This window comes from Rhinatrema bivittatum, chromosome 13 (genome assembly GCF_901001135.1).
Source record: "Rhinatrema bivittatum chromosome 13, aRhiBiv1.1, whole genome shotgun sequence".
NCBI lineage: Eukaryota > Metazoa > Chordata > Amphibia > Gymnophiona > Rhinatrematidae > Rhinatrema > Rhinatrema bivittatum.
This window is the reverse complement of record NC_042627.1, coordinates 10,453,208-10,466,743: the sequence shown is the minus strand read 5'-3', so window position 1 is coordinate 10,466,743 and position 13,536 is coordinate 10,453,208. Positions and strand designations below refer to the sequence as shown.

Below are 13,536 nucleotides of genomic sequence, written 5' to 3'. Positions count from 1 at the left end.
AATGATGTTGGATTACAGGAAAAAAAACATCATAGGTAAAAAAAACCCCTCTTGTGCAATTTTAATGTGAAAAAACTTAGCGCGAGAGAAGAAAGTTCATTAACTTATGTCCCAGTATTACAAGATACTTAGCTTGCTCAACTGTAATCCCAATTTCAGGCATCAGAATAAGATGTTCTACAAATGTAATGGCTTCATGCACCAGCAGCCTGAGATCATTCGGCTGGTGGCTCCGACCCAGTCAAAGCATTTGTTTTTTTCCAGTGACCTTTTGGCCTTTGATATATTTGTCTTTTTACTGGGAGAATTTTTTGTTTTGGTTTTGATTTATCTTTAAAAGAGCAACCTCTTCCTAAGCCAAATTTTGTCTTTTGCGGAGAAGCAGCCTCATTTTATGGCCATTGTGTAGACTGCAGATCTGGACTTCCTATAGATTGGCTTTTCCTTTCAATTTTAATTTAAAGAGCCATCCACTAAGGGTCAGAGTCGCCAAGTTCATTCTTACAAGGAGCAAGCCCTAAGGGGCCAATGCAATATTATTCACGGAAAGCGGGCGCTGACTTTTCAGCGCCCGCTTTCTTAACGCATGCATGGCGCCCACAAGGGGGGGGGGTTCCATACAATATGCAAATTAGGGGATCATGCTAGCCAAGGAGGCGCTAGGGTCGCTGCAGCCAGCCGGTTATGAAAACCGATGCTGAGCATATCGGCATCGGTCTTCAAAGTGGCTGGCAGAGATTTTTTTTTTCCTTTTAAAAAAGTACAGAAAAGCAGGGTTTTTTTTGCTTTTCTGTACTTTTTTTTCAGTGCCCTCAGCTATTAACGCCTGCTCCAGGCAGGCGTTAATTGCTGAGTGATAAATGTGTGTCTGTGACGCACATTTATTTTTTTGCATTTTGCATTTGGAGTGAATGAGTAATAGCCTCATTCACGTGCATTTGCATGTGATGAGCGCTATCTCATTCACTCCGCATCGGACGCGCGTTAAATAGGCGCTAATCTCCCTATTGCATTAGGGGGTGGAATAGGGCCTATTTAACCCGCGTCTGACAGTGGGTTAAACAATGCGCTCAGCTGAGTGCACTGTATTGCATCGGCCCCTAAATTAGGTGGAGAGGAACTCTATTGTTCCATGAATGTGCTAGTTTGGATAATAGCTGTAAACTCGCTGGTAGTGCACATAGGTTAGGCAGGAGAGCAGTTTTATGCAAATCCTTCCTGCTCACTGGTTTACAAAGTAAACATGAACTGGATTAGAGCTAAATCAAAAAAGCCTCACCTACCCCTGATTCATTCCATGTTGAGTCATTCACTTCTTGTCTTCCAGATGAGAGCTGAGATTATTACTACCTTTGCACTCTGTGGATTCGCCAATATTAGTTCTATCGGCATCATGCTAGGAGGCTTAAGTAAGTACAGAGGTCAAAAGGAAAGTAAACATTATTTCTCTGTGCAGACCGTACCTTATTACATCAGTGGTTCTCTATCCAGTCCTCGGGACACACCCAGCCAGTCAGGATTTCAGAATATCCGCAATGAATGTGCCTGAGATAGATTTGCAAACAATCAAGACTGCACATGCCTATTCATTGTGGATATTCTAAAAACCTGACTGGTTAGGTGAATCCCAAGGACTGGGTTGAGAGAACCCCTGCCATGACCCGGTGCTAGCATTACTGTGCCATTTGCTGAAAGCTTGCAGGCACAGAACGAGGCACACCATTGGCAATCCCACTGAACATAGTATAGGACTACCTGTGGTTGCAGATGCCTACTAGTTTGGAGAGCGCAGGAAAACAGCTAAATATTTCTAACATTTTATGTCTGTTCAAGCTTTAGAATTGCTTTTTGTAATATGAATGGAATCCAGTTATACAGTATCAGGGCACTGACACCTTGTATTATACAGTATCAGGGCACTGACACCTTTTATTATACAGTATCAAGGCTCTGACACCTTTTATTATACAGTATCAGGGCACTGACACCTTGTATTATACAGTATCAAGGCTCTGACACCTTTTATTATACAGTATCAGGGCACTGACACCTTTTATTATAAAGTATCAGGGCACTGACACCTTTTAGTCCCTCCTCATTTTCTTTCACGCTGAAGCCTTTGCCACATCTTCCCCCTCAAAGCATCCCTCTCCTAGTGTACCTTTCTCAGCCTCGCTCATCCATCCCCAGTGCTCCACCCAGCCTCACGCCTCCTCCCCTAGTACCTCCCCCACCCTCACAAATTCTCCCCCAGTGTCCTCTCTTGGCATCATTCATTCTCCCTCAGTGCCCTCTTCACAGCCTCACTTTTATTTATTTATTTATTTATTTATTTATTTAAAACATTTCTATACCGTTTTTTCAGCAATATTACTGTTCAAAGCGGTTCACAATGGTAACATAAGATAGGAGTATAGTTAATACTAAACAAAATAAAATAAAAACCCAAAAAATAAAAAATAAATAAATAGAACAACAATAACAGTAATAGAATAAAGTAAGAATAAAAATACAAAGGGAGTAATATCAATAATATAACTTATAATGATAGAAAAAAAGCAAATTGGCGATTATTTTATAAAAACTCAAAGGGAAGAAATCGCTTATCCTCCTCCAGTGCATTCACTGTAGTAGTGGGGGATCCCAGGCCCCTCTCCCCCTTCCCTAAAACCATCACAGCGGGCGTTTTTCTCTCGCAAAAGTCGCCAATCCTGGGCCCCTCCGTGTCAGTGTGAGCGGCAATGGTGACTGATCATGAAGAAACATGGCCTCTTCTCCCAGGCTCCACCTCTTCCTAGCTTTGGCAAGAAAAGCCAGGCCTGATAAGGAGCACAAGCGCTGACTCCGTTTCCACCCATTGCTTCCTGTGCATTGATCACAACTGTTGTGAGTGAGAGGCCCTTGGCGGAAGCAGCAGTTCAGAGGTGGCTGTTTAGGGTAGGGGGAGCGGGAATGACTTGCTGGGTAGGCCATCCTGCAGCTGATAATCCCTGCTCTAGAGCAAGAGGTCACGCTATGAGGCTACAAGGTGATACAGTCAGTCATAGCATCATAAAATATTGGTGGTGGACGCACGGAAAAGCCTCCCAGTGGAGACGTAAAGAGTAACAACATTGCAGAAAGCCTGGAATAAGCACAAAGGATTCTTGGTTGCAGTGAAGTGACGAGACAGCCAGAGATCAACTGAGCTCTATAGCATTGCAGTAGGAATGTGATTGGGCAGACTGGATGAGCTCTAAATGGTTCTCATCTGCCGCCTTTTTCGCTGTTTCAAATATACCTTCCCAGTACAGGCCAGATATCAGTTCCCCCTTGCTGCCAAATTGTTTTTCTGCTCATAAAATCTGATCTGCCAAGAGTGCTAACTTTAATCTTAATAGGGTTGCCATCTGGCTCCATTCCTGTTGATTAGGCCGATCCGGTCCGAATTTTATCCCGTTGCCTGCTGCTACTTTTCTGAAGGAAATAAAGAAGCCACTGAGACTGGATCGGTAGGAATGGAGCCAGCTGGTGACCTTAAAGAGCCATTGGCCTGTGGCCATTCATTTCTCGGTGCCCACGTCTCAGCTGCTCTCTGACCTGAAGCATGGCCTAATCAAAGACCTGCTCACGGAAACCGGGGCTCACTGATTAGACGCCGCTCGTTAGGTAACAGACAAGATGAGAGTGGAGAGCTGGAACAAGGCATGAGAAATAACGTCTGTAAATTTACAAAGTAAAACTGTTTTATAAAGAAATATTTTAAATTAAATTCAGAACAGCCTCATTTTTGTCAGCCAGAAACAAGAAACTGTGTGTCAGGACGAATAATCCTTGTTTTTATTTAAAAGATAGATTAAAGTTGAAATAAACTAGTCCTTCCTTCCTGACATTGCAACCCAATGGAAAGTCAGAAAGCTGCCTCGGGGTTCGGGATGCACACACACTAACCTCCGAGGTGCTACCTAGAACCCAGCGCTGGATAGGGGAGATTAAGAAGCCATGTTCCCCGGGACACAATTAGTCAACTCCTCTTAATTAGTTGAGTATCCGTTCAGAGGACACAAAGCATGGAGATACCATTGGGCAGCAGGGAGAGGACACTCAGACCTCTGCCACTGGCCCCATTTTCCAATCGGGGGAGCCACTTAACAGCAAATCCTTACTTCCCTGTGCTGGACAGAGGACCCTGAGCCCTGGCACGGATCTGGGTTGTCCCTAGCGTAAAGCGCTGGTACCGCGTTTTCGTGCCAGCTCTCCTCCCTCAGTCTAGCTTGCCAGGGAGCCTCATGGTTATACTAGCAGCCTGCCCTTCATTGTCTTTTGGTTCTGCCCAGCTGCTATGGCTCCTCAGCGGAAAAGCGAGTTTGCACGGATCGTCTCCCTAGCCCTCCTGACCGGTGCCTGTGTCTCCATGGTCAACGCTTGCGTCGCAGGTACGTTCTCTACGCCCTGAGTGCTGAATTTGAGTGACTGGGACGGCGTGGTGGTGGTGAGGATGTCTGAGCGCATCAAGGATAATGTGACGTGGTGACTGGGGCTGATACTTGAAGCTTGAAAAAGGACAGAAAAACCGAAGCAGCAATAATAAGAGGTTGTTCAAAATAACTATTTGTGTCTCTCTTTGTTATTTTGTTTCTAGATCTCCTTTTTAGTCGTAATTATTTTTGTTTCTTATACATTATAGGGATTTGTTTCCAGTTTTGTTTCAATCTGTTTTAAGACCAAAGTGAAAGAAAAATAAACAAAATTTAATTAACTTTCTTTCATTTTGTTTAAAAAAAAAAAACCAAACAAACAAACAAACCCTGCAACCAGACCCAGCCTTAGTTTCCACCCCCTCTGTCGAAAAAACAGAGCCACCAACATTAAAAAAGGAAGCCCCCCCCCGACCCAACTTACCCAAGGTGTGGGGGTGCAGAAGAGCGGGTGGGGCAGGAAAGATCCTCGCTCGCTCGCTTCTGCCCAGCCGGGTCCTTGGTTGAACACGGTGCCTGCCGGCCTGGCGCCGTTTGTACACATAGGGGTAGCTCTACCTCTGTACTGCAAGATGCTGCCGGCTTCAGAGCCAACCGATGACATTTCCCACTAGGGACCCGGCTGGGCGGAAGCGAGGGAGGATCCGTCCTGCCCCACTCGCACTTCTGCACCTCCACAGCTCGGGAATGGTAGTGAGGGGAAGAGGAAAGCCTGGGGCCCTTATGGTTTTTTTAAATTTTGGATGTGCTTTGTTTCCACAGGCGGGCAAGGGAGGTCTTCCTTCTTTCCTTTTGTTTTATATCTTTTATTGGGGGGTGGGGGGGGGGGTCTTTTTTCTTTTCATACGCCTTGCCGTACTGGGTCAGACCAAGGGTCCATCAAGCCCAGTATCCTGTTTCCAGCAGTGGCCAATCCAAGTCACAAGTACCTGGCAAGTACCCAAACTAGAGTTCCCAACTGGCTCAGATTTTCAGGACAGGTTGATCCACACCTGGTTTTACCCCATTGCATGTTGGGATGGATTCTGAATTCCCTATTGCATTCCCTAAGAAAAGCAAGACTACAAGTACCTGCACGCAATTTTGTGTAAGCAACATTTTTAAAATCGACCTGTAAGAACTCATGGGATTGTCACATGGTCCTCCCTAGGAGCTAACAATGCTCAAGTACAGAGTTAGAACAGCTCACAGGTCCAACATTTCGATAATTCAATATAATAAAACTGTCTACAACCATTCAGAAGCCTCCCAAAACTCCTACAGACAGATCTCCATTTATACTTTGAAGACACCTTGTGTGCTTTCTCTTAAGAACTCCCGTTGAGTACACCATTGAGAACTGTGGTCTGGATGATTGGAAAATACCATTAAAGGTAACCAGGGTTACTTCTGTATACCAGATTTCTTGGATTTAATTGGAATCTCATTCCCTGTCATAGTAAACGGGTCTTCAAGGGACTATTCCAACCTTTCTTAGTCATTCATATCCTCTGCATAGAGGTTTCTATGTGCTGGATAGAACCTACTCTGGCATGTCAAATCCCTTTGCAGATGATATGCACAGCCCACTGCAGCAGAAATCAGGCCATGGCATAAGAAGATGACTTAATGGCACTGTGCCACCATGTTTCAGGATAATCTGACATGCACGGTCTTCGGCATCACTGTCCTAAGGCTCCTGTTCTCAGCGCTTCTCTTTCTCCTTAGGTATCCTCTATGTACCTCGGGGTGACGTGCAGTGCCTCTCCTTCTTCAACACGACGGCCATTAACGGCACCAATTACAACGTTTACATCTGCTGCAGAGAGCTGTTTGGAAAGTAAGTCTGACTGTTTGTCCTAGCGCCATCCCCAAACCCTCCTGGAGACTGGGTCTGAGCTCTGCTTGCTCAGCTCATTCCTGAGTAGGTATATTCTGAGCCTAAGAATCCAACATTTCTATGAGAAATTAGGACATCATTGACCGCAATGTTTTGAGATGAACGAGGGAAATCTGGGACTATAAGAAAATCTGCATTTGATACGAAACTGAGACAGAGGAGTATATAGTGAGCTGATAAAGGTTTCCTAAAAGCTAAGCTAACAGGGAGAATTCCTCTCTTTGGACTTCTATGGTGCACAATTTTGTTTGCTTAAGTGCACCTCCTTCATAGGTCAGGGTTAGGCTGTCACAGCCAAAAAGCTTTTGAGTGACCCAACAACGCAAGTTTCATATTGAAATGAGATCAAATGCTGAAATGGAGATGGGTAGTCCATTAACAAGGGTCAACAAGGCATGTTATGGTGAAATCTGTCCACATTGATGAGATGGATGACATGAGGATTATTTAGGACTGGTGTGACCAGGTGTGCAATTATCAGAGGAAAATTATCGGAAGCCTTGGACTGTAGGAAGAGTCCTCTCTGTTTCTCACCAATGATCAACAGACAGAGCAGGCTGCTGCTTATCTCCTGCCTTCAGCTGATTGGTTTCACTCTGCTCAGGAGAACCAATCAGATGGAGGAGGTGGGACAAAGCAGCCATGTGCTAAGGTTACTGTTGCTGATGCACAGAAGGGAAGGCTGGCTGAGAGAGGAAGAAGGGGAAAAAGTAGAGACAAGAGGGGAGAGTGAGTGGCAAAGATAAGGAAAGGAGTAAAGCAAGAACAGAGAGAAGAGAGGAAGTGCATCAAACAGAGGCCACAGAGAATAGGAAAAAGAGGGGAGGCATGAATATTGGGGGTGGGGGGGGGGGAGTGGGGACATGAGGAGGTGGTGAATGCTAGGGTGAAGTGAGGAAGGGACAATTATTATAGGAAGGTGAAGAAGGGGTAAATGTGGAGAGTTGGGGGAAATGTGAGGAGGGATTGAATGCCTTCTTCCTGGTTAAAGTTGCCAATGCATACTTGGCCTCTCTGGCACCTTTTTCTCCCCAAAATCCACATCATATATTCTGCAGCAGGTGTGAGAGGTCTGAGGTAGGAAGGAATAGAGGGGATCAAGGAGAACCACGAGAGAGGTAAAAGCATGGAAGGGGTGCGAGAGAGCATCTCTGGCAGTAATGGAGGAGAGCAATGGCAGTCAGGGAGTAGAGAGCCTGCATGAGATTGCAGCCCCCAGAGTGGCCCTGCCTCGCCCGTGAGGTTTCTTACTGAACAGGAAACCTGTGTATGAGGAAAGGGCAGGGCCACTGAAGGATCTGTGAGTGAAAATGCAGTATATTTCCATAGTAACTATGTGCCCCACAGATGTACAAACATTTCTGAAACCTGAAAAGGTCATTGGTAACCGAATCTCTAATTTCAGTTCCAGACTTCCCGATTGAGTTAATCTTTTGTACTAAGGGCAAAATGCCTGGTTTCATTTTTGCCTGCAGTCTACAAGTTCCACTGCATTTTAAAATAGGTGATCAGATGAAAAAAGGGCCATTCATGTCCAGTACTCAACTTGTGCTGTTCTAAAATATTTGGAGAATGAAGATAACAGGTTTCCAAACCTCAGGATGCGTGGGCATAATATCAGATGGGAGATAAAGGCATAATTGGTCCATCTAGCCTACACAGTTGAGGTTCTTCCAATTTGAACAGAGAAGCGTATAAATTCCCATTAGCAACCCAACGCCAGCTCCTCCACCCGTATCTCGTCTTTACATGACCCACCACTATCTTCCATACCTATATTCAGTTCTGTATCCACGCTTATATACTGCCTTTCTTAAAAAAAAAATCCTTGACCCTAGGCAGGTTGCATAGATCAGCATGGAAATACAGAGGAAAAAAAGGCATCTTTAACCTACAAATCCCCGCCTCCAATCCTGGCTGGAAATATATCTCATGACTAGACAAGGAAAATGATTTTCCCTCATAATACAAAATAATAATAATAATGTGGGAGATCCCCAAATTTGTGTCCCTTTCTTTTCTAGTAGTGCAAGATTTTTTGGGGAGGAGAGACTCAGGAATTTCCAAAGTCTTGAAGTGTTATTAAAAATGTTTGATTGTTTGAACCTGCACTACTTTGGAGTGACCACTGGATGGCAGTGGATTACCGGGTTATGGTTATTGGTATGTGTAAAGGCATCTGAGTGTTAATGTTTTGAGTGATGTTGAGTCCCTTTAAGTTTATGGGAGGTTTTGATTGGTTGGGAGATGTCCTAGGGTCAGATTGGCGGGAGTTGCCCTTTCTAGGTTGAAGCTTGGGAAGAGAGGGATCGCCAGTGATGTGGGGTCCTGGAGTAGCTGACCATTACAGGGGCTTCTACCCTCCCTCACAAGGAAAAAGACCAAAGGCTGAGGAGTGGAGTGGAGAGCTAGCGATTTCTTCCCCTGAGTAACTGCATGAGGAGTTGTAGGATAGGCAATTCCTACTCCTAAGGAAAAATGGCCTGGAAGAGGAGATGAAGGGGTGTCCTGAGATGAGGGGAATGCCAGGGAGAAATGGAGTGTAGAGGAGACCAGGGAAAACCTGCACATTGCCAATGGAGAAGGAAGAAAGGTTCCTGAAGTCATAAGGTTGTGAGTAGCCCTTGATAGTTGGTGTGAACAACTGAAGGGGTATTTAGAGATGTAAGCTCCATGTCCCTAAAAGTGGAGAGACAAAAATATGAAGAGATGGGAAGAAAGTATGAGGAGCTGGAATAAGAGGATTGTAAAGATCTAAATTTTGTTCAAATGTTGTTACTTTGATTGTGTATCCCATTAACTTTGAGTATTCAATACAGAATGTTTACCCTAAACTAAAAGGTATCTAGTTGCTGGTTGTAAAATCCAGAAATAAAGTTAAGAGTTTGGGATATACCTTGGAGTGGTAATACTTTGCTTTGTGAGACTTTATTTAATGAGTACTTATAGAGAAATGCAGATTCATTGAGGGAAGACCGGCTAATGTACTCTTTGATCAGTCAAGAGAAAGTGAGCCACCCCAGTGCTTCTAACAGGGTCCACTACCATCTACAGGATCCAAATCTCTGAACCCACTAAATACATTTGAGAGACTGAGCCTCATCATTAGGGAGAGAAATTATCATTTTATGTGCCCGGTCAGAAATGGGGGTTATAATAATTAGAAGGAGCAACATTCTATCTAGCCTCAGTTCCAATCCTAATATATGTTTGATAGCAAAAATCCACAACTTTGTTCCCGTCTATACCCCCCAAAAGCACTCCCCAAGTTTAAAAACTAAAATAGTCTAATGTCCGTCCCCCCTCCCCCCCCCAGTGACAGCTCCATGTGGTCAACCTAGGGCCAGACATTCAAAAGTAATAAGGTAGAGGTGGGAGAGTGACACACACACACACACACACACACACACACACAAAGATAGAAACCACAGCACACACACACACACACACACACACACAAAGATAGAAACCATAGCAGATACAGTCATCAGTCCGATCTGATATGTCTCGTTGCCTTTCTTTTCAGTACTCTGCAACAGAACGGGACGCAGGAATTCACCGGAGGCTGGGAAGGACTTGCAGATACCGCTACGGTTCTCCGAAACTGCTGCGCTGCCTACAATAGCACGGCCTGCTAATGGCGCCCCTGGACCCCCTCCTGCTCCAGGGTGGCAGACAAAGGCAGACTCAGCCTGGCTCTTCATGGGAGTGGGGAAGGGGGTCGGGTGTCCATGAGACACTGCTCGATCTAGTGAGGTCCGGGAAAGAGCCAGCCCTCCAGCCCACCACATGGACAGAGAGCACTTGTCAGCCGTTTGCTTGCAGTATCAGTACACTCAGAATGTGGAAATTAGCCGCACACACTAATAAACACAGGGAGGGCAATTTCTGGATTGCGCATGCTGCTTGCAGGCCCAGGAATTGGCCACTGTTGGAAACAGGATACTGGTCTTGATGGACCTTTGGTAAATCTTAGGGTTTTGTGAAGGTGGTCCTGCAGGCTGATTTTCAAAGGGAAACTCTCCATGGAGTCTCCCTATGAAAATTCAGGCCAGCAGGGGGGGGGGGGAAAGCAACTTTGCACCTGCTTCAAAATAGGCACGGGGATTTCAAAATGACATCCCCGTGCGTGCTTTCCCTCCCTAAACTCTGCCCACTTTTTAAAACCTGCAGGAAGTGGGGAGGGGGTAGTGTTCAAAGCATCTGTCTCATGGATACTGGCACCATTGAAGTCAAGGCTCAAAGCAGATACATCATGAAGAACTGAAAAATGGACACAGGGGGTTTAAACACAGGGGAGGTGCTGGGGGAGGAACAGGCCATAATACAATGAGCATAACTTTTATTCAAAATGTTTGTAAATGCAATAGATAAACTATTGTCGGATAAAGGAAAGAGCCCTAGGAATAAGACTGAAAGAGGAAGCAACAGAGTCAAGAAACAGACACAAGGGTGTTTTAAAGACTCTAACTAGTGCTGCTGCTTTAAGTGAGGTAGATGGCTGGCCTATCGCTGCCAACTACAGATTCTTGTTTTGTCTTCAGCTGACTGCAATCTCCTTCCCGCCCTCCCTCGCTAGAACGAGATATTTGGCTGGTGCTGCATGAACCTTCCCTTCAGTTTGCTCAGTTCACCTCATGACCCCAGAGCAGTCTCTACCGCCGGCCCTGACCTCTTAGGACCAGAATCAACCTCGACGAAGCTTTTCTCCGGTTTCTGATTCTATCCGTTGCATTGTTCTTCCAAGGGGCACTAATCGAGGCCTGATGTACTGAACTTTATCCCCATAGCTACCAAAATTCGGGAAAAAACCCTGAAGAAAATCTGCTCCTTGTGTCCTGGGCTCCGTGCACTTTGTTATGCAACCAGGGTGGTGCTCTGGCTCACGTGGGAATAGCATAGAGCTCTCACTTTCTTTCTTTTAAGCAAATTCTTTAAAAATAACACAGTGATATCGGCTGCTCCATGCAGGCTACCCCAAGCCTTCTGCTAAGAGGAGTGGCGAGTCTGAAAGGTGATGATTTTGTGCTTCATGACATTGGGAAGCCTGGGCCTAGTAAGACTTGTGTCCCTGTAGGGCCTGGCAGGGCCTGGCTACCCATGATGCACTTGCTCAGGCAGACTGTTAGATGTTTCCTGCTCCAGGTACGAGGCCTGGAGCACTGAACTTAACCAGAATTTGTGAGCCCTAATTTCGCACTGTACAGACGATGACAAGTTTAATAAGGATTCTTACCTTTTTCTCTAGGATACATACATACTCCTAAAATGAGCAGCACCGCCTTTGTACTGTTCCTCAGAACCCTGTCTTTGGCTGATGTAAATATTGTACAATTATAAAAACTTGACGATTCATTGTGTGGGCCTCCTCCCTCTGCCCTCAGGTGAATTCTGCTTTTTCCCACAAGATGATTGACGCAGGCATTAACAACACCGGCCACTGTGGATATGGGGTACTCGCCAAGAAACAAATACATGCTTTGAGGCGTTTTCTTCACTTAAATTATTATTCCCAGATACAATGATACAGTAAAAGCCATAAGCTGGCACAGCAGTGGCACCGCTAAATCAAACAGTCGGTGCAATACGCTGCAGATTTTCATTTGAAATTAATTGTACTCTACAAATATACCAGATCTGAGAAGCACAGCTAAAGTAAAAGCTGAGACGTCTTGCTGGCGTGCCATTTTGAAGTCGGATGAGCTAGAGAGTTGCTGTCTCGAGACTTTGAGGTTCCTAGCTGCATTGTTTCTTCACAGAATTGCAATGAGGCCCTGGAACATTTTGCTGTCTGATATCTGAAGAATAAGCTGGGCCTGTACAACATTCCAAAGGCTGAATATGCTGAAGACAATTAGAGGTCCATCTTCAAAAGGTTTTGTCCAGGTAACTTTTGAATTACCCGGACAAAGCTCAAGGTTTACATTTAAGCTAAATTGTACTTGTGTAAGTCATTGCGGAGATATAATTTAGCCCAAGCAATTGGAAGGCATTCTGGGTATTTCGGGGTGTGACTGAGTTATCCACATAACCTACCCGGATAACTCTGTTATTCAGAGTTATGTGGCTAAGCTATCCAGATAAGTCTGGTTGTGCTTCAGATCAGACCTAAAATTGTCTGGGTAGCTTTAGTGCTGCCCAACAATATTCAAAATATAGCCAGGTAGCTATAAAAAGAAAACCCTTACATGCCTGATGCCCCATCCTCCCATCCTCCAGCCCCCAAAATAAAATATGTCCAGGTGTAGCAGCCGACTTCACCCTCCTAGCCCCCAAAATAAAAAAAAGACAGGTCATGGTGGCCAAAGGCCTGCCTCCATACCCCATGATATTTAAATACAAATCCCCAGCCTCCCTCCTGCCCCCTACCCACCCACAACCTCTACCCCCACCCTCCTGACCTACCTAGACCCTACCAAACGTCTATATCCAAGCCAGGAGCCGGTATTTACTGATCTCTCGGCTGCCTCAAGGGTCTTCCTTGTCAGCGACGTTGGTAACGTACTCTGCCAGAATCACACTAGACGCGGCCAGGAGCATGGTAAGACTACACCGGCTCTTGACTCAGGTCTAGGAATTTGAGAGAGGCTGGGTGGGACGTGAGGTTGGGGGCAGTGATTGTGAGAAGGTGAGGGGTAGGAGGGGGCTCCACATTTTAATTTAAATATCATGGCGGGGGCCCCTCAGGCCTTGCGGCCCATTCCTTTATTTTTATTTTGGGAAGTTAGGGGAGGGAGGGATTGGTTTTATGCCTGGACATATTTTAAAGAATTTTGGAGGTGGGAGGGCTTGGGGATCAGGCCTGCTGGCTTTCAAGGGTTTTGTTTTAGTTACTCAGCTATATTCTGAATATAGTTGGGTAGAGTTAAAATTATCTGGGCAGATTATCTGGATAATCTGAAGTCTACCCAGCTATATTCAGAACATATTCAGTTAGGTTTAACGTTATCCAGTAGGGGATGTGCATTTGTTTTAAATGAATGAATAAAATGCAACAAATCCAACCGTTTTTGGTTCATTACAAAGGAAACTGACCAAAAATTGTTTCCAATGAAAATAAACAGATTTGTTGGTATTTTCATAATTATGTAATTAAAAAATAAAAAGCAGGCCTCCAGAGGAACAAGGCCTCAGTCTGGTCCTGTTGCTGAGGCCCAGGCCTATGCATGGACCCACTGAAATGTACATCCATACATCAAA

At 45.2% G+C, this 13,536-nt stretch overlaps 1 protein-coding gene across 1 annotated transcript in view; it reads left to right on the top strand.

Moving 5' to 3' along the window:
* The window catches only part of SLC28A1 (solute carrier family 28 member 1), a 54,898-nt gene extending 41,925 nt beyond the window's left edge, over positions 1-12,973 (top strand). Inside the window, exons 15-18 of the mRNA XM_029575170.1 lie at positions 1,328-1,409; positions 4,317-4,415; positions 6,165-6,276; positions 9,863-12,973. Coding sequence (XP_029431030.1) covers positions 1,328-1,409; positions 4,317-4,415; positions 6,165-6,276; positions 9,863-9,974 — 405 coding nt within the window. The 3' untranslated portion in view covers positions 9,975-12,973. The remainder of the gene's footprint in view (positions 1-1,327; positions 1,410-4,316; positions 4,416-6,164; positions 6,277-9,862) is intronic.
* Positions 12,974-13,536: the final 563 nt, after the last annotated feature.